At 30.5% G+C, this 26,423-nt stretch overlaps 2 protein-coding genes across 5 annotated transcripts; one reads left to right on the top strand and one right to left on the bottom strand.

Annotated features, from left to right (window-relative positions):
* On the top strand, positions 1–8,839 carry Dip-C (dipeptidase C; the record flags this gene model as incomplete). The annotated part of the gene is made up of 10 exons (XM_088235079.1): positions 1–102; positions 898–959; positions 1,925–1,969; positions 3,272–3,347; positions 4,202–4,395; positions 4,596–4,730; positions 5,331–5,445; positions 7,090–7,281; positions 7,365–7,516; positions 8,652–8,839. Coding segments are annotated over 10 exons (1,128 nt in total), but the record flags the coding sequence as incomplete, so codon positions are not given.
* On the bottom strand, positions 8,740–25,938 carry LOC148275883 (uncharacterized). Of its 4 annotated transcripts, XM_088235076.1 has the most exons (12): positions 25,844–25,938; positions 25,645–25,759; positions 25,520–25,567; positions 22,462–23,119; positions 21,557–21,697; positions 18,385–18,496; positions 16,905–17,048; positions 16,294–16,439; positions 14,770–14,936; positions 12,971–13,091; positions 12,155–12,270; positions 8,740–9,920 (listed from the first exon to the last, which is right to left on the bottom strand). In XM_088235076.1, exons 2-12 carry the CDS (start codon positions 25,717–25,719, stop codon positions 9,840–9,842), a joined length of 1,809 nt encoding a protein of 602 aa, XP_088091202.1. In that variant the 5' UTR covers positions 25,720–25,759; positions 25,844–25,938; the 3' UTR covers positions 8,740–9,839. The 4 variants fall into 4 exon arrangements, 2 of the variants coding, with proteins under 2 accessions (XP_088091202.1, XP_088091203.1); XM_088235077.1 differs by lacking the exon at positions 25,520–25,567 and having other exon boundaries at positions 25,645–25,926; XR_015823920.1 differs by lacking the exons at positions 16,294–16,439; positions 25,520–25,567 and having other exon boundaries at positions 9,813–9,920; positions 25,645–25,896.
* Between the last annotated feature and the right edge of the window lie 485 nt (positions 25,939–26,423).

Raw genomic sequence — 26,423 nt, 5'->3', positions numbered from 1 at the left:
CTACATGTCCCTGTTGAGATACTAGTTATAAATAAATATTTATTCGTCTTTCAGATTGCTGATGTGCTGGAAAACAAGAAAGTCAAGAAACTTCTAACATTGGTATGTTATAAAAATACATCAAAAGTCATAAAACAGGGTATTATCACTCAGGAGAAATATCGGATTAACGTGCTGTACAATGTACATACAAAGGGTTTTTCAAAGATTCTTTTAGTGTTTATAACCTAATAATCAATAATTTAGTTCATAAATTTCATTTACAATATTCAATGTCTCAGAAAAGACATTTTGTTCGGTTGGTAATGAATTAAATTATATAAATCCACCTATTCATTGCATTTATTATAATGTTGGTAATGCCATTTATAGAAATTAAAAAGATCCGTATTTTTTACTATGCTTTTTTCCTGTTGATCGCCAACCTTAAAGCAAGTAATTATAGTAAAATTTTAATCGTAAGGTGACTTTAACCTCTAAATCAGGCAAAATCTATAGTTCAAAGGCGAAAAGATGTCCTGTGTTTGTAAAGTTTCCGCTATTGAAGAATTTTCATTTACACGCTCTTTTATGTTCGTCAATTTTTTTATTTGCAGTGCACCCTGTTTGTCCAATGTACCTACTCTCTATCACATCTTTGGCAGCTCAATACATAAACACATATTAACACAAACGCATAGGTAACATTAAAATAAACACATGCTTTTTCTACAAAACACATGGTTTACCCTGAAGATGGCTCCTGCAATAGTAGTCGGAACGAATCCAACTTACACGGGATCACCCAAAAAAGATACATATTGAAAACAGGACCATGAAAACCTTGTTATCGAAAAATAAATAAAGTCTGGCTTTAGGCTTCTAATCAGGTCAAAATTAATGTGTTAAATTTTTCAGAAAGGGTTGAATTCCGACAGTTGTCTGACTGCAAAGGAAGCCACATTTGATGGAATTAATAAGTAAGTAATATTTTGTTTTGTAATTTTAATAAGTGAAAAAAAGCACAAATATTGAAGAAATAACTTCTTATGCTGGGATTTAATGTCAGACTGCACTCTTATTCTTTCGTCCGCCTACTCGCTTTGCTGAATCTTATATCAGATAGCGCAGGTTTACTAGAAAAGGTAGATTGTGAGCAGAAAGTCAAACAGCGTTGCCGCCATTTTCAGGACGGCCGTCACAATTGCCAGACGATGGCCGGTACTAACAGTTTTTGAACATTTTTTTTCATGTAGCGGTGAACATTTTTATTTATTTTTTAAATGTGAGGTTATCAATGAGATGCTTAATATTATTGTCAATAGAGGGCTATATTATTTTCAAGACTGATTAACTAATTATATTGTTTGTATAAACAGGAATAATTTGTAGTAATGTAAGGCTTTGATTTATTTATAAAACATAAAATTGACGACAAAATCACTGGTTCTAATGTACTGTTTATAAAATTGAGTTACATAATATATATATATATATATATACCACTTTTATCAGAATTTTAAGCTGCATCGTATGAGCTGACACCCATAGAGGTTGTACGTATTTTTTGGTGTTTACATCACAAACCCTCTTGTACGAAGTTCGTAATATCGACACATAACACAAAATTAAACTTATTTTTACAAATTGTCGTTTAGGTTTATATTAAAATCTGTTTTTAGTGTATATTTTCCCATCTGTCTTACCTAGGCCTTTTTTTGGAATCGATTCAAAATAATCATAAATAACCCTTATATTTTTACAACACACCACACAACATTCACTTATGGCTGATTGATTGATTCATTTATGGCTGATGAGTCATTTAGCCTTTTTACCGTCGACATGAAATAAAAACAATTATTTTTAAGTTTAAGAGAGCTATTATCATTCCATGTATAGTAATTTTGATTTTATTTACTAAGATTATAATATCTTTTTGTAGGTTCACCGTGGATAATGAAATCTTATTCCCTACTATTTCAGAACTGTGAGTATTTTGATTCGTCTGAATTGATTATATTTATTTTTAAAAGTACAATATATTTGTTTTTTTAAACTATCTAATGACAAAATCACTGGGTAAAACCCCACTTGGTAAAATAAAACAAAAGGATAATTCATTATTATATTCTATTTTATTTTCATTTAACACCATAGTGCATTTTCAAACAACATGTCATCAACAGAAATAATTATATTTTTACTAGCCAGAAATTGGGAAATATCACTTTTTTTACAATTTTAAAGTAATAAGAACGTAAAGATTTAAAATGTAAATAAATCGCAATCAGAAATATAGGTGCACTCAGTACATATCAATGTACTTACCTCAAAACTTGAAGATACGGGTGTATTTTCGTAATTTGAAGGTATGGCTGCCATATCTTCCGATTGTAATTGCCCCCCAGAGCCCCGATTACAATGGGAAGTTAACATTTATCTTCAATTTTATCTACAAAGTAAAATTAAGTTTACTGTATGAAAAGCAGAATAAACATACACTTTTTTCTTCTAAACATGTTCAATTATAGGTTACCGATGAAGAAACTTTAAATGTTCATGAAAATATACTCATTTTAGTACAGAATATCGGTTTTTCTTTATAGACAGTCGAAGATAACTCTGATAACTTCCTTTTAATTGTAATCGAGGCCGAGGAGAGTAAATAAAAATATTAATAGTTTCTTGTAGCAATTAAAAATAATTTAATTTAAAAATTCACTAATAAGTTTAGTAACTAGTTTTTTCTAAATAAAGAAATACAGCATTCTTATAATTTACCCAAATATTAAAATTTTGGGGACTCTATTCAACGAGTTGTAAATAACCCACTGTTAGAAAATGGTAATAGAGTTGGGCTATAGTAGGGTTCTAATTTCGGACCTCTGATTCACAACACTAGCCATGGTACCACAACCTGATTCAATTTTACTCTACCTATTTAGTTTACTTTACCTTACTTATTTAGTTTCATGTTTACTTCTTACATATTCGATAAAAAGAAAAAGTTATTAATGCATGATAACAATAAGTACCTAAACAAATAATGCTCTTCCCTACGATGTTAATCTGTTTTGGAGAAATTTTTCTTAATTTTGCTGATAATTCTGCAGTTCATTTTTACATTTTTTCAATACTTTTCATAATTTAATAATGAAAACGTATATTATTTTGCAGTTGGTTATATTTTTTTACTAAATTCAGGGAACTCAATTAGTATACGTAATATAATATATATCCCGTGGATACTTTTATGAAATAATAACCAATTTTTTGTATTTGGTTATAGGAGAGTTATAAAGACTGATTTTGAAAAGGAAGTAATGCGTTATGTGGTTAAGGTGTCTTCAGATGCTCACAAAAAGGTAAGATAATCGTGTTTAAGTGGCTTTAATGACTGCATAGTTCATACTAATGCAATATATAATAGAATGGATAACTAGTTGAAAGTAGAAAAACGAGTTCAAGAAAATATTTTCAAAATATTGTTAATTTTTGTGTGAAATCACAATTTTAATGATTTTAGGCAAAATGTATGTAGTTAAATGACTCAACATGGAAAATTGTAAAATTTAAAGTTCAAATATTGGTTTTATTTGTCATTTGCGTATTGTGATAAAATTGAATAAATCAGCAGGAACCAACTGACAAAACATTACTTGAATAAAACTAACCATGACCTACGTATGAATGATTTTTTAGATATTTTCAATGGCTTATATAATTTTATAGACTTATATAATGTATAATGCTTAGTGATAAATAAATACTTAATAAATAATTAGTGATAAATAATACTTACATATTATTTATAATTCCAATATGCACATAAATCATCTATTTATTTTAGTTTAATTTTGTTTTTTGATAATTAGCCAATAAGGTGTTTATGTCACACTATTTGAGTAGGAAGTGGAATTCTTTATAGTTGAAAACATTTTGTCGAATCATTTTTTTAGTTTCAATTTTTTAACTTTTCTATACATTAGTACCATCTCTGCAGTCGTAAATAAACAATATCGAAATTTTATGTTTTGATAAACTGAATTGATTTTTTAATTTCATTATTAGAAAAACTTGTGTTTAAAAAAAATATTTCAGGAGTCATATTATTTTGATTATTTAAATATGTGTAAAACGGGAGGGGAGTCTGCTGTATGTAGATAAATTACTAAAAAAAATAATTCCAAAAATACTCTAATATATTTATGTCTTTCAGGTTATGTTATACGCTAAGCCAGGTCGTACGGAGTATCAGTGTGAGTCGGTCTTCCTTCACTGGTGCTATGAGCAAGGTGGCTGTCGACATGTATCGTATACTTGTATTTGTGGCTCTGGAGAAAATTCTGCCATTCTTCACTATGGGCATGCAGGAGCCCCCAACTCCCGCCAGATTGTAAATGGAGATATGTGGTAATTATTGAAAATATCTAAAAAACATGTTTTGATGCTCTCATGGTTCTTTAAATAAAAACATTATTCTAAATTGGTAATTTTTTTTTATTGAGATGGCAGATTTCTGAATAGAGTAACTTCTTATTCTGTGTACATATTTGGTAAAGGATAAAAGAAATAATTGTACTGTATAAAAAATTCTTGGGGTGTATTTTTAGTTTGTATGACATGGGAGCTAACTACGCAGGATATGCAGCGGATATAACATGCACTTTCCCCGCCAACGGAAAATTCACAGAAGACCAAAAGCTGATTTACAATGCTGTTCTTGAAGCGAGGAATGCTGTAATCAGGTAACTACTCGAGAGTGTTGTTGCTAAAAGAAGAATCTAAAAAAAATCCTTCGAAAAAACCATTAGAGAAACATTCAAATTACTTTGAAAGAAAGTCTATTTGATTTTTTATATACTCCTGCGTGTGAAACTCGTAAAAAAATAGAACCAGAACTCAAGAAGTGTTTTTGACTTGATGGCTACTCTCAGGTAAAATTCCTGGAAATGGAAATCAGTGGAGATTACTCTGCCTCATGGTGTACTGGTTGCCTATCATGTGTAAGGTCCCAGGTTCGATTTCTGGCAAGGTTAACGTTTTTACTGCAATATATCGTGCTCCTTGGACTGCACCTGAAGCATAAGTCTGATTATCTTGCATTCATGCATCGAATGATCAAGATACGCTGTCTGATACGCACTGTCTATGCGCCATTAGGTGTGGATAAAGGAATGATGTCGAAAAATCAGTACTTCCCGTTTTACCACACTCCTGACTGCAAAAACTGTATATTTTCAACTAATTATTCCATGGCATCTCTATACGCCTATAGTGTGATAGCTCTATTTTTCTCCACCTCTGATGTATTTTTAATTATGATTTCATTATGACTATATTTTTAGAGAGGCAAAGCCAGGAGCGTTGTGGCCAGATATGCACCTTCTCGCTAATCGAGTCATGCTGGAATATCTGCGAGTTGGGGGACTCCTCAAGGGGAATGTAGAAGATATGATCAAAGTAAGTACATAAAAATGTGACCAATATGAATTTTCAAATATCGTCATGACTAAACTAGTGCTTGAATATTATTGTACCATAACATCAGTGGTTTTGCGGTAGTGAGACTCGCAGCACAGAAGTCAGAGACGCAAACCCGTTCTACCACAACTTGATTTCCAATTTATAGCACAGCACGACCGATTGAAAATGGCCCAGAATTCAATTTTTTGGGTGAAGCATATGAGCGCTAGTGGAGAAAAGATCCAAGTGAAAAATACCCTTTATCTCATTTACAATAAATGGTTCCAGAACGTTTTCTTTTGAAGTTTGTAGAATATCCGCTGATGAATATTTAGTGAAAGTTTTACTAGCCTAGCTAACTAAAAGTTTATGTTATGACGGAAAGATGTATTTTTTGTTAACTATTGAATTGAAATAGTCACAGAAACCTTATGAGCAAAAAATAATAAAGTATAATACATTATTATGAAAGAGATAATGTTACAACATTATCTCATTCATAATACATGAAAGTTATGTAATATAAATATTAACTTTATTTAATTCATAATTCAATAGGACACTAATGTAGAGTATTTTTCAAAATAAACCTTTGTAAATTAAATTAATATTAAAATTGAATTATCAAATTAACTTAAAAGCTGCACCCCTATAAATATTTGAAATAATGGATGGGCTTTTCCAATATACCCTTAATGTACCTAGTAAAATGCACTAATATACCCTAATTGATTTAAAATTACTCTACTTTTCTTGGTCTACATAAAGATCCTCAATACTTAAATACCCACATAAACTATTAGCGCTATTATACATCTACATCATTAAACAGCAGATAACTGCTGTTGCTAACAATAATGTTAGTATACAAGGATACTTTGTAAATATTTCAATCAGTTTGATAATGTCCTAACAAGATAAAACGTGTCACATACATATATAAACGTGTATGTTTTAAAACTGAAAGTAAAATGAAATTAAATCAAAGTGTTTTATTTTGGATACCTTACCAAATTGCTAATGGAATTCTTCCAATTATCTGCGTACACAATAAATAAAGAAGTATATTCTTTTCACAATTAAAATATTCCTATTGTTTGTAATGATTCTTAGCGGAAGTTCATTGTTGTTATTAAGAAATAAAAGATGAGTGACCTATAAATCCACAAATTTGGAATAACCAGTGATCTCTTTAGCTAGTTTGTTAGTTCACTAAATCCCAGCGGGAACTATCTTTGCCGGTCTAAAAAATCAAGCCCCATACGCGGTAACAATCTTTAGACATTTTCGAATTTATGGACTGATACTTTATGGGGAAGATAAAAGACCAAAAAGTTTGGATTAAAATATTCTCTGAAAATTGTTGAAATGTGACATTTCTGAATAATTTTAAGTACAATATTTGTTTATAATATAAAAGATTTCCATCAGAGCGGGCGATGAATATGTCGGAACAGTTTTGAAATTCCCGCTCCACAAACCTCGTCCAGTAGCTTGCGTGTCTTAACCTTATATCTATGAAAAGTAATTTTTCGCAAAACTTGGATACTGGGGCACTCTTCTTTACATCGCCATGATGATTTAGTTTTTATTATACATTATGGAGTGACTTTAAAATAACCACACTTTTCTGATTTACAGGCCGGAATTCACGGAATTCTGCAGCCCCATGGCTTGGGTCACTTGTTGGGTTTGGATGTGCACGATGTTGGGGGCTACTTGCCGCACTGTCCCTCTCGGCCGCAGGGCCCCCTGGCGAGGCTGCGTACGGCCAGGAGGCTCCAGGCCGGCATGGTACTAACTGTGGAACCGGGATGTTACTTTATAGATACAGTAGGTTTCTTGTAATAGGCCGGAGTCAGCCATGATGTGCTTTAGCTTTTTGTTTGGTTAACATCTTGTGTTTTGATTTTTAGTTGCTGGATGCTGCTCTGGGTAACCCTGAGCAAGCCAAGTTTTTCAATACTGAAAAACTTGCAAACTTTCGTGGATCTGGAGGAGTCCGCATAGAAGATGACGTTCTTATTACTGAGAATGGAGCAGAAAACTTAACGATTGTGCCGAGAACGTAAGAATCAAAAACAATCTTTTTGATTTTTTTAAATATATATCTGTGGCTATTCATTATAATTTGACTACACTGAAACATTTTTTTACACAGTGGTACCTTCTATGCAGTACAGTTTTTAAAAAGTATGCTTAAAAAAGAACAATGCCAGAACACCCAAGTTGAGATGTGAAAAGGCCATGAAAAAACGAAGAAGAAAAAAGAACAATGCTGGATAGGTTTTCTTGTATAAAAATCAATTTGGGATGTCAATGAAATTGGATACTGTTTATTCTACCTTATTTTTTTTTCTTAAATCGATCAGTCAATAAAACAAAAACGCTTTGTTGATAATAGGAGAAATAAACTTTTTTAATCTTACTTTTTAGCAAATCTATTTTGATTTTATGAATTCAAATATTTTAATTAGAATAGATTTTGCATAGATATGTTGTCTTCGTGTTATGGATAGAACCGACAATCAGAAACATTTCTGCATACTTAACTTGCATTTTATCGACCTATTGAAATATAACGTGACATCAAAAATCGTAACAAAGATTGTTCACTATCACAATGATGAACTTCAGCCCTATGGGAAATTGGATACACAAAAATGATTTCTTGTGTGCGGTAAAAATTGGAGCATTAAATTGTAAAATAATATGAAAAAATATTTTAATAAAAATGCACTACTTTAAACGGCGTCACTGGTTCATATGAACCAACCAATGATAAGAGAGCTGTGAAGGATATCCGGTTTGCTTACCGTAAACGAACTAATCGGGAGAACTGGCAGAGAAAAACCTCTGATGTCAAACGCGGAGTTATTTATTCCGTATTCAAATTATTGTTATGCAAAACAAACGACGATCTATTAGTCTATGGCAATATAGCATTTTTTATTCCCTTTTAATATCAATTCACTTATCCAATAAGAATTTTCTCGAGGTAGGGATTTTTAAAATTTTATTTCCTTTTTGTGCTGTGAAAGAGGTTTCGTGTAATCATACTTGTCGGATGTAAGAATATAAAATATTAAGGTAGGAAAAGGGGTAAAAAATTGAGAGATCAATTTCGAGGAAGCCTCTCATTGCGACTTTCATTAATTAGCATTTTTTGAAATCATGAACTTAATTCATTATTTTTTCAACAGGGTTGAAGAGATCGAGAATTGGATGGCAAACGGAGCTAACTTCAAAAAAGACTAACTGTTGTTTATACATATTTTGAAAGATCAGTGCAAAATGTTCCAGATCCTTTATTGCTCTTAAAATATGAATATGTGAATTATAGAACAACAAATTTTAATTACATTGAATACATAAGTGAGTTCGAGAAAAATATATTGATTTGCATCGAGTATAAAAGTGAGATAGACAACAATAAATTAATCTGCCATGAATTCATAATGAAGTTAGAGAACATATTATATTTTATTTCTAGCTTAGCTATTTCAATATCAAGTATACTTACATCAATATTACAATTATAATTGTGTTATCAACCTATTTTATATTATTTTTTATGTTGAGGATCTTAAATAAAATGTCATAACTATTTTATTACAAAATCTTCCTAAACATTATTCATACAAAAAATATTAAAAATAAACAATCATATTTGATTATAAAAATGTAATATTTATGTTCTCATGGCACAAATAAGAATGTGGTAAATAATTATCAAATAGGTAACTACATATTCGATATAAATTTTAAATGGTAACAAAATAACATAATATGGCTTAGGGGCCAGTTACATCAAACAAAGTTGAAAGTTAAATTATTGTTGTATTTGTCAAAATTGACAATTTTTTTGCATGAAAAAAGCAAGAACAAAACAACTTATTTTGCCTATTTTAACATAAAACCCTCAGTGGTTAAACTGATGGTTAAAAATCTTTGATTTCTGGCTAGTCAAAATTTTGAGTGGGATCCTACAAAAATGACAGCTATTTTACATTCAAATAAAAAAAAACAAATCTGGTTCAATTTTAGTTGGGTTATGGTCCCAGGGTAGTCGTTGACTATAGATCACAGGTCTGAGGTTCACTCCGGGGCTCCATTATACTTTGATTCCTATTTTCTAGCACAGTTTAAAACTGCATAACAAGTAGACAGTGGCCTCAGATTTGTTTGATTTGTTTTACATAAAAATGTATTTTGACATAAGTAAAAAAACATTTTTACATTAGAATGTAAGAAATACATTCTTACAGCTGAGTGAAATAAATATGTTTTTGCATTAGAATGTGAAAATATATTTTTACATTAGAATCCAAAAATGTTTTTTTATGTAAGAACGTAAAATTATATTTTTTTGTATAAATGGGTAAATAAATTTATGGTTTTAGTACTTTGAAATAATCACTGACTCTCTTTTGACTATTTTCTCCATCGCCTACCCAGCAGGAAAAGTATTTCTGAAAGATGAAAAAATGACATGCTAATTTTGAAGTTATGAATCTGCATTGCACAGTTTAATGAAAGATGTGTGTGTGTGAACATTACTAAAATAGCCAAAAGGAAATTGTGTAATATGACCAGATGTTTAATTGAAATCTTCACAATAAAATTAATAACAAATCATCGGTATACAAGGAAAACCGGTTAACTACGTTTTTGGCATATTTGAGTTATGAATACCATTAACTTAAAATTTTTATCCTCTATCTGCAGGTATAATCGGTTACATGATATTACCGCCATTAATTGAGTTTCAGACAGTTGTAGAGCAAGTAAAAATGTATATTTATAATTTTTTCTAAAATCTTTACAAAGAAAATCAATTAAATGATTTTAAGTGATTATTTTTAGTTAAAGTTTATATTTTAATAATTAATATACAAGGAAAAACGGTAAAGTGTCTTTGTCTGGTTTTCGTTACTAAAACAATATCACATCCAAAGTTTTTATTACAAATAAAAACAACTACTAGGTGAGTTAAGCTAGTTTTCATTGAAGTAAACCTTACTACAGCGAAAAACTATGTTTAAAAAGACTTGTTGAAGTTATGCAAAACAGGAGTCATTCCCGAAGAATTCCATCATTGGTACAGGAGTCTTTCCACTTCTGCTAATGTGATAAATGCTTTATCTTAAGATGAAGACAGTGTTTAATTTGATACAACTCAAATTCAGTTAGACAATGTCGCCGGCTAACTCAAACAGCACAAACTTCTTCACAAGGAAAATCAGCTAAATGCGGATTTATTTTTCTTATCTTACTTAATTATTTGTTTTCTCGAAATTCCGTTTCTTTTTATTTCATATAAATTCTGTAATGTATAAAAATATGTTTCATGAATAATAAATATTTAAAAAAAAAACTTTTTTTTTGAACAACCAAACTTTAAAATTCAATTTACGCAAAACTGGCTTTTTGCAGTTAACCGGTTTTCCTTGTATACCCACGACATATAAATAAAAAAACAGTAGCCAATGACTTCTCAAATAATTAGAAACAAAAAATATAAAATCTAGATAACAACAATAATAGACAACACTAACATTAAAAACAGTTTGCCAGAATTAAATAAAAGAGGAACGACAGCAGAACCAAATTGTGTACCCTTGGTAGCATCACCGATCAGAGGTTCGAGGTATGAACCCCGCTCGATGTATCACAACCTGATTCCTATTTTCTATCATTCATTTATTTACAAACATTTGAAATGGCGCCGAAATTGAAAAAAAATAGGTAAATCATAAAAAAAAAATTATGTACTCGTACATATAAATTTTTTCAATCATTCTTATATTATAATTGTCTCTGAAATCTGGCTCGAAGGACCAATTTAAAAAGTAGTGTTTTAAGATCTTCGATAGCCAGGAGCTGGAATACTTCTTGTGGACTGCACAGTATTATTTTATTACGCATAGTAATTGTGAATTTAGCCAATGACAACACATCTGACTGATCTTAAACTGGACATTCAGAGGAACTTGGCGGGCAGCTCTAGATAACAATGCTTTGGTGTGGTACTTGTAAAAATAATTAAATTACAACTATCTAGCGCCCTGTCACTTACTGAAAAGGGACAGGAATATACATTATTTTATAATTATTAATATTATTATTCATTATAGGCAGGCAGACTTTCCTGATACGCCTATTTCTCGTGTACTGCTTTCTGTCTGCGTTCTTCTTCCTTCAAAAAAGCATACAAATGGTTTTTTAACTGGTTGACCGAAACAGAATGGACAACTAGGCTTGGCAATTTATTCAAGTCTAAAACTACCCTGCTGGAAAGGAAATTATACTTAAGATTGAGAAAAACAGTGTAATAATAATTATGAATAACTTATATAGCGCCATTTTCGTAATATAATACCTCAAGGGCGCTTAGTGTAGCTACTAGATCGAGTTTGGTACCATTTTCATATAAACCAAGGACGAGAAATTCATTTCTGAAACCATTTTTCTAACCTGTCGTAGTAAAAAAAGAAAAAGTTTGGAAAAAAGTATTAAAAAAATATTTTTTCTTTTGGATTTAAAATATTGCAATATTTATAAAAAATAAAAAAAATAGCAGTAAGTAGTCCCATTATTTTTCATTAAAAAAAAAAGATAAAACGCCACATAATATTTACATACATCTTAATTACATTACAGAAAATGTAAAAGAGAAACGGTTATTATCATAGTTTTTACTAACCTGCATACCATCACAACCACCATTTCCTATAACTGTAGGTATGATTGCTTTCGGCTGTAGGAATTTAATGAATCGCTGCAGTTCTGAGAAGCTGGAATGCTCGCTGTATGGTATACCTATAAAATAATGTGAAATCTGATTAGTCGTAAAGTTTAAATAAAAAAGGATTTAATGCAAACACATTGCTGATTGGATTGCCTCACACAGTGCATAAAAATAGGGAAATATCACATACTACGAATACCGATAAAAATATATAAAATAGATTTAGAATAATTTGTACTTCCAAATTTAATATGGAAATCGAGTGGAGATAAGTGCGTCACTTTGTATGTGAGTAGGTTCCAGTGCAATAGATGCATATTTTGGTTTATATGTGGAGCTACGCACAGAGGCTATATCGTCGGGTTTCTGTCACATGTTGGTAACTACATTTTACTAGTTGTGAGATATTACACTTTTCAAGTTAAAACTTCATTGCAAATCAACAATTCAAATAAAACGGCAAGTTGAATATTCTTTTTAAACAAAGATTATTTGATGCCATTTATGAAGACATCGCATTTTTTGAAAATTTGTCTTTACCAACTTGTGCCAGAAACCTGACAATATAAGACAGCTCTCTTTCTCTTTCTTGCTTCTGTCTTGCTTGCCTAGCTCCCGAAACCACTGTCGTGTTAATCGGTCCCCGATGTACCAGAGCCAACCCGATTTAAATTTTAATCTTCCAAGAATAAATCTCTACAGAGAAGCAACGTCTTTCATCACAGTCCACAGCTACAGTATTATAAGAAAGAACCTCAATAGTATATTTACCATGAATAGTAACATTTCCTCTTTGGATAAGGCTTCCCTTAGATAACTCCCAACCGCTTGGTTTGAATGCAATCACATAAGAAAAGCTATTTCCCAAGCTTTTTAAATAATCATCGAGGAACTAAAATCAAATAGAAAATTATGCATTTATCAGCCATTAACTGACAATTATGGTTACTTTATCCTGACAAATATATACATAAACTTAAACTTAAACTTCAAAAAACATTAATATTAATTGTCTTGAAAACCGTACCAGTCTGACGATGTCAAGAAAGCAATGGTCAATGTGTCATTTAATAAACATTTAATTTCATCAAATGAATAATGAACCTTAACCAAGAAATTTTACTAAATAATTGATAATAAACATAGGTTCGGCCACCCAGTAGCTCAATCACAAATAACTATCGACGTGCTAATAAGCGAAGTGATATCAATTTCTCACCATGGTTGTTTATCGTATTCGCGATCACAATGGAACATAAGTGAACACCTAATTTTAAATGTCAAAATATTTACATTTCGAGGCATATAATCTTGCTGCGCAATCACATATTTAAATTTCACCGGTGTAAATATGGAAAATATTTACACCGGAATTATTTATTCCGAAACTACTATTTTTATTTATTATTTATCACGCTATTCATTGCATTAAGCCGGCGGTTGGCAAGCCAAATGTCAAGCAAAGCAGTCGCCATAGTAATTGTAATTTAATTTTCACTTTTTTTATTAGATACTACTTACTTGCAAATGCAATATATTGTATTATTTTTTATAGTAAACACCGATTTTTCGACAATGAACTGTATTTATTTACGAGGAAAACAAAAAATAAACCGACACGAGCGTTGACTTAGAGATTACACACGCGTTGACTTATGACTGCGATAACTTAAGCATGTTCATTATTGTTCATTGTAATCGCTCAAATGCTTAGCATGTTTTTAAGCACGTCGATAGTTATTTGTGATTAAGCTACTGTGCTCACTTTGTATCACATGTAGGCAACCCCCGGCCCATGGAAATGTAGAGTTTAGATCATACCAAAATTCTTTTATAAACTCAAAACGTCAAATGTGTGTACGATTTAAAGAAGTATTTTTTTTTCATAATACAATAAAACTCCAATTATCCAGATTAATGAGTGCCAGACGTTATCCGGATTGTTGGGTTAACCATTAAATTAAGGCAAGGTTTTGAAAGAAAATGTAAAATTTAGTCTAAGATCACTTTTTTATTGCTTTTGAAATAATGCAGCAAAAATCACATTAAAATCTTGCTTAAATATGTCCGGTAAAGTTAATTGCTTTGACAAACAAACTTGTTTATGAACAGTGCCTATTTTTTATTTCCTGATAATGAACCAGATATTTAGCAACTCAGATGACTAGAGTTCAGATAAACGGAGTTCTGCTGTACCTAGATAAGTAATACTATCAGCAAACTTTATGTGATTTTTTGCAAAATTGGTTATAAGACGTTATCCTTTATTGTTATCATCAAATAATATTATGTCATATTCAATGGTAACAAGATACTGCTTTTAACTAAGTGCCATTTACATGTGAGCGTTTTAATCTGCGTAATATTTATTTGCACGAATAATTGTATATGTGGATGATTATTTTGATATTCCGGCTTGCAACTCAGAAAAAATCGTCAATCTGGCCCAGACAAAAAAGATTGCCTATGCTTTCAAAAATCTACAGCTAAAAAAACAATCCGGCTATAATATTATATATGTATATTTTTACTTATATAATATTTTCTGAACAGATATGATGATTTCTTACGTGATAATGAAGTTTGTTCATCGGTAGAACGTGGAGTTGACAATTTTGGGCTTGTTTGGCTTGAAAATCTTTACCAAGTGCGACTTTTAAAATCTTATTTTTTTCTGCAGAAGCCCACACATCAATTTTAAACTCATTTGCTATTCCCACAAAGAAGTTTTCTTTACCTGAAATAAAAAAAATAAAAAAAATATTTTACAACTCCTTTGTTTTTTATTCAAATCCTTCCTCGACGTTAAGGCCGAGTAAGAGAACTTTCTATTGAAGATTTGGTTTTCAGAGATCAAAAAGAGGAATGGATTTTGAGGTCCGTGTTTTTTTAAAAACAGATAATTATTGAAAAATTTTATGTTTGATCCCCATTCTAATACATCATGATTCCTATTTTCTATCATAGTTAGTTACAACTACATAGTTTATAAAAACATAAAATCACAGTAACTAGACAATAATCGATTATGGAAATAAAAGACGAGTGATACTTAAATCCACAAATTTGGAAAATCCAGTGACTGGTTTCATCGCTTTTACAACATCTTTGAGACTGGTATCTTTATTAAGAAATTCAATGTATTTATACAAAACAGAGGTAAGGATAGAGAATTTAAAATTATATGAAAGTATATTAAATTTAATTATGTTTGTCTTAAGGATCACTAAGAAAGTGTTTCTGGTTAACTAATGAGTTGATGTAATGATATTTTAATGAGTTTAAGTATTGTATATATATTATTTTTACTGTTCCATCCTTCATGAGTTTGATTTCTGTCAATTATGATTAACTCTTGTTGTCAATAAAAAAATATGTTTAAAAAATCCATCATCAAAAGGCACATTGTTTAAGTTATCTCTTTAACTTTTTTTTTAAATGTAACAGCTATTTATTTACTTATAAACAGTTTATTACACATTTTTTGAGACATAAGTCCAAACTCCATGGGATTAAAAGTCCTGTGTTGGGTTGGGAGGAGTAATGAGTTAACACAGACATACGAGTATATCACCAAAAATATTACATAGGATTAGAAACATAATAATAATTATCAAAAAAATATAGGACACATCAATATGGTAAATAGCAAACTTAAACATTCAGAAAATCATCAAGGAGTTTCCCATTCAAATCCCTCCTACTAAGGAAATTCTAGTCCTTAAATCTAGACCATATTGCAGGTTTAACAATGATATTTAACAATTTACTATCAAAACTATAATGTTTCTTGGAACAGGTTTCCTTCTATAGCAGAATACACAATATTTTTTTATATATAAACCAAATATTATACTATTTTTTTATATATAAGCCGCAAAAAGACCAAAGTTAAAAAATGCCTAATATCTCTTGTGAAAAACTTTTTTATATTGTTATCTTTTAAAATTTATAGAAAATCTGGCAAAAAATAATTTCTAAAGGTTTCACTAACCTAGTTGAAAGGTACTATAACAGATTTTTTTTTTTACTAATCAACTTAAGTCATTTTTCTCAGTTCTTTTGACCACCAGAATGACAAAATATGAAATTACCTATGGTGTAAGTCCCACAAACAATAAGCAGTTTAGTAAAAGGTGTCCCGTCTCTGATCATGGACTGTTTCTTTTCTAGGATTATAGCAATTGCTTGGTTAATACTTTCGTGCTGGGTTGGGAAATTGTAGCGTGGGTTGCAGTAACTAAAATAATAAAAAAAAAACAAAATGGTTTGTTGTATTTTTGAAGAATTTTTCAACAGTACTCTTAGTCAAAATTATTATCTTTGTTAAGACACACGACACAAAATAGCCGCCGGTGACGTTAGGTATTTTATATTAACATTAGTTGTGTCTGTTTTTTTCCAAATTTAAAAATGACCACCAAAAGAAAACAAAATAGTAAAGAAGTCATTCGAAAGAAAATTTTGGTTACATTTTTTATTTTATTAGATTAAAAGCCTTCAAAACAGAATGTCAAGCGGACGAAAGTGAGCATTTTCAAAACCTCGAAAAACATTTCGACACATTCAATCTAGGGATTAAACCTGCCAAAGCTTCTCGCGATATTTGCGCAGTGTACGATGGTGGGCAATACCAAAAGCCGTGAGGTTGGCAGGTCCGAACTCTGCTTTGGCCCGCTTTCCAATAGAAGAATAATTAACTTACGTTGTATCAAGGTACACGGTGTCAATTTGTTTATTCCAGAAAACAGGATAGGATTCCATCAGAGGGGAGGCCCGGAAATCTCCACAGTGCAGAATGTTTCTCCCACATGGCAGACTAAACACCAGCATAATTGATCCGGGACAGCTAAAACACAAAATTTATTTATTTTTAAAAATGCAATGAATTAATAATGCGAGAGTAAAAATTAGAATTTATTGAGAAAACCGACAATTCTACATATTTATAGTTGACATTGAGAAATACTGCATGGATTCAGAACCAATAATAGGTTTATACAAATTGTACAAAGTAGAGATAATACATATTCATATGCAAAATGATTAAGTCCATAAAATAAATCATAAAAGGAAAAAAAACAGAAATATACTTCAACATGTATCTTTTTCGGGTGATCCAGTTTGATTTGTTCAGACATTTCGGCTACCATCTTCAGGGTAAACTGTGTGTTTTGTAGAATATATAATAGTAATTTGTACCGTGTCGCAGTCGGTAGTAGACACATTCCCTGTCATTTTTTTAGTGTGTAGTTCCGGGAACCATGTTGAGTTTAATTTCAGCCCGTCGTCTTTATTTTATTTTAATGTTTTACATTACATTTGTTTCTATATATGAAGTGGAGAATCCCGTCTTTGTTTTAACATGCATCAAATGTTTTATGTTCATGCATATAATCCATATGGCTATCAATATTGTTATTTTTAATAAAATTTCAATACTGAAATTTGCATTACTGCTAAAATCGCTCTTACGAAATTTTATCAACTACCTTTGATTTAAAATTATATTGCTCTTTCAAATTTTGAAGATTACTTGCTATACCTGTTATTCTTTCTTTTTTCTCTGCTGCACGTTTTTATACTTTTAAACTACTTTTAATTACTTATATTGTATATGTACAAGTATATAAAATCAATATATTGGTGCTCTTACTATAATGTGTCATTATTTTTGAAGATGTTCTTTAAATTGACTTAAATTTATTGTCATATATTTCATTAAAAGATTCTTCTCATTTTTTTAATCCCTTAAAATACGTATGTGTATATTTATGTTTTTCCTTTTTGAAAATGTTTTTTTTTTTAAATCTGAGCATGTTTTTCATTCTTAATTTTAATTCTTACCTTTTAATTACTTTTACAATTTTTTTTTTCATTTTTAATATTATTTCCATTTGTAAATTCTAACTACAATCTTTTAAATAACTTTTCTTACTTTGATTTTAATTTTTAAACAACTTCCATTTATGTTTTTTTCCTTCTTTTTTTTGTACTTTCATTGATAATCTTACATATAATTATTATATAATATGGAAACTTTACTGGTCCATTAGAGTTAAGTCTAACTGTGTAAAATATAAAACTATGTAACCGTACTGTATGTTTCCTGAATAAAAGAAAATAAAAAAATGACTGAGTCCTTCAACAAATAACTAAATATATAATTTTATCACAAGACTTACTGATTGGCATCAACTGTAGTAACTTCGATTCCACAAATTAGGACAGTTTTACCAACTTCCAAAATGTTAATAATATTAGATTTTGTATACAGTTTCTGTTGGCACAGGTCCGCTTAAAACAAAAATGATTATTTATTATAATCAAGATCATACAGTCTTTAACAAAATACAAGGTATAATGGCATGAAAATGGCGCTATATAAGTTATCCATAATAATAATTTAGAGAAATAAGACCAATTACAGATTTCACATTCATATTTATTACGGATTCAGAAAATGATAAGATCTTAATAAAAAAACATCATCATTATACCCAGAATGGTGCATTGGACACTACATCGGAATATCAAATACAGGGAGCTTTGATCATCTGTTACATGAAGGTAAGGTGATGAGTCTTACGATTCAGGTACCAGTTTAGAGACAGTGACATATTGCAGAGTTAAACCACTTTAAAAACTAATATTTCACATCGACCCTGCCAGGAATCGAACCCGGGACCTCAAGCATGGTAGGTTAATACTACAACCACAACACTACGAGGCCGACTTAGCCCCACTCGATTTCCTTTTTCAGGATTTTTACCTGAAAGCAGCCATCGAGTCCAAAAGATTCGTTCAGGGTTCTGGTTCTATTTCACACAGAACTGTATTCTTCATCCGCCTTGACACAGACAAATGAAGAAACATATTAATACTCATTTTTAATAGACTAAATAATATAGGGAAAATGCATAAGTTATACTCGTATAACAATGTGAGAAAAATTATCTCCGCATAAGGGCATAAAAAATATATATTTCCAAATGAAAATTGATTAAAACATTTATAAGTCAGATTGAAATTTTCTATTGACATTTCCTGGTGGAACTGCATTTCAGTTATAATAATAAAAATATGTATATGATTTTATTACACTTTTATGATTTTTAAAATTATGATTTTTACCGGTGACCAAGTTTTGTCATGACCGACGTTGTCAGACGATCATATTAACACACTTCGGTCGGGAAAGGTATTGCGCCTGCGGACCGCTGGCGACGGGCGAAAATAAAGGTTCCGCGCAAATTTCTTTAATTTGTTTGAAATCGCTATATCTACGAAAAAAAATAAAAAGATCCACATACTAACTCAGCATATTCAAGCTATAAAATTACAAACCAAATTTTATTTTTAATTCAACATCATTATGGTTAAATTTTTTAAGTAAAACTCGATTTCTATTTTATAACATTACATATTTTGTATTTTATTTTATATTTTGTATAAAAAAAGAAGATTTGCATTGCTTTTTGATAATTATGTACATATAGTTAAGAGAGATTCGTATATAATATTCATATAAAAACATTGAATAGTTCCTTCTTTTTTGCCTTTGAAATGAGGCCAACGCAAAAGGTATTTCTACCCTTCCCGCTGTTAAGCATCAATCCACTAAACGGGTAAAATTACCTTTCCCGCCCGAAGTGTGTTAAACGATCAGAATCAGGTAAGAATTAACAGCCTGCAGTTTTGCTTTCAGAGTCACTTAATTACACTGGGCCCGAGGACATGGCAACCGTGGCCCCTGTTATAGTTTTAGTAAAATTTAAATGCATTTTTACTATAAAATTTCATATATATATAATATTTTACATCTGTTTTATTTACATAATACTTCAATTAATATAATTGTTATTACTTTATGCTTAAATTCTTTTGATTTAAACTCCTTTATTCCCATAATTATATTTATTTATTTGTTCATATTTTTTTCACATTATAAACAAAAATCATGATTGAGAAATTCTGCTTGCACTTGTATAAAACATAGAAATTTGTTTAGTCTCCCACCAGTCCGATGATGTCAGGCACGATAAAACCCAGTCACTGGTAAAAACTATAAATAAAAGTGGAAAAAAACTATACGTGCATTTTTAGTACCAAAATTTTGAAATATTTTTTTTATGGATAATCGAAATAAATATGTAGGTATGTACTATGTAAATAGTTGATTTTCTAGTTTTGGTACATAAAGTTCGAGTTTACTATATCGATGATAACATTGAAAAACAAAAAGATTAAATATTAATGTATGTATAAATTAATTACACTCTTATGTTTTTAGGAGAGTACTTCTATCAACAGATTTCACAAAATTGATGTTGATTTAATGAATAAATAGTATTGCTATATATTTTATTCGGACCGAATCTCAACTAAATCTATGTATATATACCTATCTGTCCTTCTCATTTCCTAGCGCACTCCATGCAACAATAATTCTACGTGTGAGTGCCGGTAACAACATTAAAATTGCAGTACTAATCGAACCTCAACCAAGTGAAGTGCTTAACAAATCTTTCAACAAGCGAGCTGTGCCAGTGTCCATTTAGACCGCAAGCTCCGTACAAGCTGTGCCAGTGTCTGACGACTGCCAGGTTCACCAGCCAGGTTCCAGCGCATGTCAAGCCTCATCATCAGCAAGTTAGTGGAGTTGCGCAACCTTCCTTCCCCAACAATACAGTCCACTCTAAATTTTCCTCCTAGGATGAGGTATTTTTCACACCTCGTCCACTCCTCAACATATATAAATTGACTCTTTTTCCATCACTACTGTGACAAATAAAGTTTAATGTTCCGACCCGTAAGTTGAGAAACAATGAAGTGCTGTTCCTCAATCGGCATAGACCAAACTATTGCCTCAATGCACCAATGTCCCGTTTTTGTCGTATCGTAAACTCAAGACAAAATTTGGACTTTTTCAGTTTAAGTCTACCACAATTTAAATGAGCACTAAATAAAGTTCACATCTTGTTTTGACGTTGTCGAATGTTCTGTAAAAGCTCTGTTGTTGTATCTTATATTTGTGATTTTGATTTTATTTCAAATGCATCTGGTTCATTATTATATGGACAATGGTCTGAATCAATAATAAATATTTTTTTAAAACACAAACATACTACCTTTGCTTAGGAAATATTTTATTAAAAAAATACAGAAATCTATTAAAGTTGCTATAATTCTATTCATCTATGAGCATTGTCATATAGCTATCTCCTGTAATTTAAATTTACCATAATTGTAAGCAATGAACTAGAATCCCAACTGCCCATAGGCTCTATATCTGCAAATGTATTGGGATGTTCATTATAAATAGTCCTTTAGAATAATAAAAGGTAGGCTTGTTACCTGTTATCTTTGTGCAGTAAATAGGTTTATTGAAAGATTTATTCAGCCCCATGTAATGATCCGAATGAAAGTGAGTTAAGAAATAAATGGAGACACCAGGAATTTCTCCGTACGAAAAGGCATCAACTGCAAATGGACTATCTGAAAACAAAATGGGTGAATTGGACATCTTTCAAAATAATGTTTTTCAATAAAGAATCTTATTTTATGTGTTATTGTTTTTACAATTATTTAATGTAATTATTATGTCTGTAATTGAGTTTTAAAAAATTGACATTCCAAACTCCCAAAAAATGTATCCATTTATTAAGGACCCTTCTTTGAGGATTGATAAAAAAAAACAGCAAATTTATATTTTAGTGTCATCAAAAATAAAAAATCTAATTCAAAAAGCATTTTTACAATTCAACAATTGAGGACGATGATGTTTGTGAAGTAGTTGGTTGTGCATTTTAATAATATTAAAAAGTTGTATTCTAACAATATTTTTGTTGCTTTGAATAATTGAATGACAATGAAAACATAAACTTTGAATTCGATAGTTAAGATTCGAGTTAACATTCGAGCGCTGTGTTTAATTTGTAATGTTGGTAGCATAGTCGAAACTATGTAGCCAAAATTATGTACAGTAGACATTACCATTTGCGAAGATTTGTTCTTTTTTGAACAAGTTTCTCACGTTTCTCTCGGAAATGATAAAAAAATGCCCTGATGTCAATAAGCACTTTACTCACAGGCTAAAATATGATCTAATTTATTTATTTTGCACAGTATTCCTATTTTCAATGTATTTTTTTTTTTTAAATTACAAGGGGCCTATAAATTTACTTATAAATGAGATATTGAATTAAAAGTGTAAGTAGATAGATTAAAAAAATTAATAAGAAAATAGATTTAATAAATACCTTTGACAATCTTATATGGAGGACATATCTTTTTCTGTTTTGTCTTCTGAGTAGAAAATGCTAAGAATTGTTTACTAACCATGGGTGAACTTTTGAGACAGCGTTCGGACAAACTTTGTACAGTTTTAGAACAACTCATTGACATGGATATATCAGGACAAATATTACTGTCATTAGTGACATCTGTACTACGTTTAGACAAATTGTTTTTTTCTTTTGAAATTCTACAAGAAAATAAGGATGAATCACAATGATCTGAAGTGGAAGAATCGGAACCATCACACAGATCATAAATGGGTACAGTCATATTTATCGGTTCGGATATTTTTTTACTTCTCGTACTAATTTCTTCAATTTTTCTTTTGATGACAGGATTGGGTGAATCATTTTTATCTGAAAAACTCGAGTTAAAATAATTTAAAATAGTATTTTTTTGTTTTTTAACTTTACTTTTCGGCGTGTTTATTGATGCTTTTGGCTTGGGTTTTTGCGACATATTTTCATTTTGATTTTCAACGCTTTTTATTAGTCGTTTGTGATAAATATTTAGGCTGTGAACAGCTTTGATGAATTTGAATTTGTCAGCATCACCATTGTCAAGAATGATATTGCTCTCTTGGGATAGCAGTTGAAGTGGTTGCCTTGGAAACGGAGTACTCTGAAAGAGAATATCTCTAATTAGTAATAAGTGCAACAATATATTGAAACATATAATACATTTATCAGGGGTGTGTGAGGTTGTCGATTAGGGAAATAGTCAGTTTATAAATAGTAGCTACCTTCTATCTAGGCACAAAATATGTGGTGTCTAAAAATATCTATCTTCAAAATATTTAATATAATAATATAAATCGTAATAAAAAAACAAAGCAATCTCCAGTCACTACTTCAGTGCGTGCCTTATTGCACAGGAGAAGTATTGTGTGTAAGGTCTGTCGCCATTTTTTAGATATTTTATGATTATCAAACCCATCACAGTTCTCTATGGTTAACAACAAAAGAATGAAAACTTATTAGATGTTTGCATTTAGTTATTTATTACAAAAAATAATTAACTCATGGCTGATTATTAGATTGACTGAGACTGTAAGCAATAGGCCAATCAATGGGCTAGACTGCACATGATATGAATAACATAAAAGTTATAATTTTAGGGGGAATTTCAGTTACTCTGTCGTATATAACCGTGTGAAAAAATGGAGACAAGTTGCAGTAGAGCAGGGTTTGAGTTTCAGACCTCTGTTCCAGATTCCCACCACAGTTCCGTTTAGCAATTGAGTCGAAAGCACTCGCCGTGGTTCTATTTCACAGACAAAACTTTATTTTTCATCTGCCTGGACACAGAAAAAAAATTACACACTGGGTTTTCCTTGGCGGGAGGGATTTGAGTAGGAAACTCCTTGATGATTATTTAAATATTTGAGTATTTTGACAATTTATTTTTTATTCTTTTTATTTATTGATTTTTTTTCTTACATTACATGGCATACAAACATTACATAAAAATATAATAAAAAGAAAAATAAAAAAAAACCCCACATATGCATAGCCTGCGTGTGGGATACGTGATCTAATCAGTTTTACGTTACACAATAAAAAATACACAGTATACATATTTTAATATAAGAAACAAAAAATAAACCTAAAAGAACAAATGAAAACTCAATGTTGCCTAAAACAACAGTCTCTCTAAGAACTTCTTATAATTCATTTATAAAGACAAGGACAGGACGATACAAAGTGAGGGTTGTATATATTTGAGTAGTAAAATGTTATTGTAGTAATATTAATATCTTATATATTATTACTCAAAGACTAGAAATGATTGATTGCGTCTGTCCTCTGTACGGGCCCATTCTGCCCGCAAAAGTCAGCTGCAGGACCCCCGACCTCAGACCTCCACTTCGTCCGACCACCAAATAGTCGGTTTACAGAAGTCGCCACGCTTCCAGTTGTAGAGAACTCCAAAAACTTTGTATATATAAGGTGTATATCGATCGAATCCTCACCCGTGATTTTTTATATTTTTTTGAATGTTTCTTTAAGAAACTTTGCAGTACAATTTAATGCTCTAACTTTTACTGCGCGCAAGAAAACATTTCTTGTATCCAATCCCGTAGGGCTGAAGTTTTACTTTTATTTTATTTTTATTTTATTTCATTGGAAAGCCAACAGACATTTATAAATCTATAAGATACAATTATATTATAAATACATATAATAAAGTCCAATTAGAGGCTTCCACATAATATTGTTATTGTAAATGTTGTTACATAAAAATTGTACAGAACATAAAATAACTAATCATACAAAATTTATAATATTACAAAAATTTTAATGTAATACATATTATTAAAAATATATCTACTTTTGAATATTGGTCACACAGTTGCACATTATAATATATAATACAACTATAGTTGACCATATAGTGTACATTTCTTATGTGCCTACATACAGAACTGCACATAACCTGCATAATATAGGCTGCGGATTCAAGGCGCAACATCATAACTTGAATTATTTTTGGGAATTTCATTTTTAAAGGAAGTTAAAAATATGTTACTAATATCAATACAGTTCCTCATTATTCGTCCCAACTCAACACAGGACTTAGGTCCCAAGGAGTTGAAACTTGTGTCTCAAAAATATAAAATAAAGTACTGTGAATAAATAAACATCTCAATGTTAAAGTAATTTAAAATGTATTTGTAGGTTTTAATATTTTCTATTAAAAATATTTGAATGGTACCAGAGTATGTTAGATTTAGAGCAACTACGACGAATCAATGAGTTTTTAACATAGGTTTTAATTTTAAATGCATTAGAAAAAATAACCAAGGAAATATAATCTCTTACACACATATATGCATGAGTATTGTAATATGCTATATTTTTATTTCTTATTGCAGAGGGCAATCCAATATTGGCTGAATATCATTAATTTTTAACAAAATACACTTTACTTCATATTTTTTTTACCTTTTACGTAGTAAGTAAATAATAATTTTAAAACAATTTACAGAAACAAAGTTCAAAAAATTATAAATATATTTACCAATAGATTCTCTGGCCTTTTCAGTGAAAGTGATATTTTATTAGTAGTCTGCAAACAATATAATTGCATGTAAAATCTGTTTATATATCTCGTAGCATATATGACAGATAAACAAGTAAACTTACATTATTTGTGTTGTGTTTTCTTTTGTACCTCGGGGGGAAAATTGAAGGAAAAAAGTTATTCAAATCTTCACCCATTAATTTATTAATGTTTCATCTATGTAGATTGTTTCGATTACTAAAAATATTACTAGGCTTATTTAAAAACAATAAATGAAAACGTGCAATACAGTATTTTATAAAATAGGACAAACAAAATAACCATAACACTTATGATGTTGATATGTTGATATAATCATAATGACAGCTTACACCACAGATTAATAGTACAAGCACAGTACAAGCACAGACTTGAGTACAAGTAGCTTACACCATAGATTATTAGACCACCGACCACAAACAAAAATTTATATGTACCACAAAGTCGACCAAAAATACTGAAGGTAAAATAAAAAAGTACTACTAAAATAAAATACGAGTTTATTGTGAAAAAATAATATGGAGTAAATTTATTCAAAAAAGGTAACAGTTCAAATTATACTTAGACAAAAACCACGTCACAATTAGGAATATTTTCTAAAAATTGTTATTTTTTTTATACTGCGCGCCGAATTCGAACGAATTTTTCGATGTACCTACCCAAAACTTAAAGGGGGGGGGGGGGGTTGGCTGTATATCTTTATAATCACTTGAGGGAATTTATCTTCAACTATACCGTGAAGGTGAAGGTATGACGTCTTTATCTTCCCATCGTAATCGAGCCCCTAAGGACGTTGTAAAATGGAAAAGACAGCCATGGAGAGACTTAACTGGAATGGACACCACCAGACTCCCTTATATTC

Source organism: Micrasema longulum, unplaced genomic scaffold (assembly GCF_059751315.1).
Source record: "Micrasema longulum isolate JH-2025_06_02 unplaced genomic scaffold, ASM5975131v1 h1tg001322l, whole genome shotgun sequence".
NCBI classification, from domain to species: domain Eukaryota; kingdom Metazoa; phylum Arthropoda; class Insecta; order Trichoptera; family Brachycentridae; genus Micrasema; species Micrasema longulum.
The sequence above is the reverse complement of the archived record's forward strand: the minus strand, read 5'-3'. Positions and strand labels throughout refer to the sequence as shown.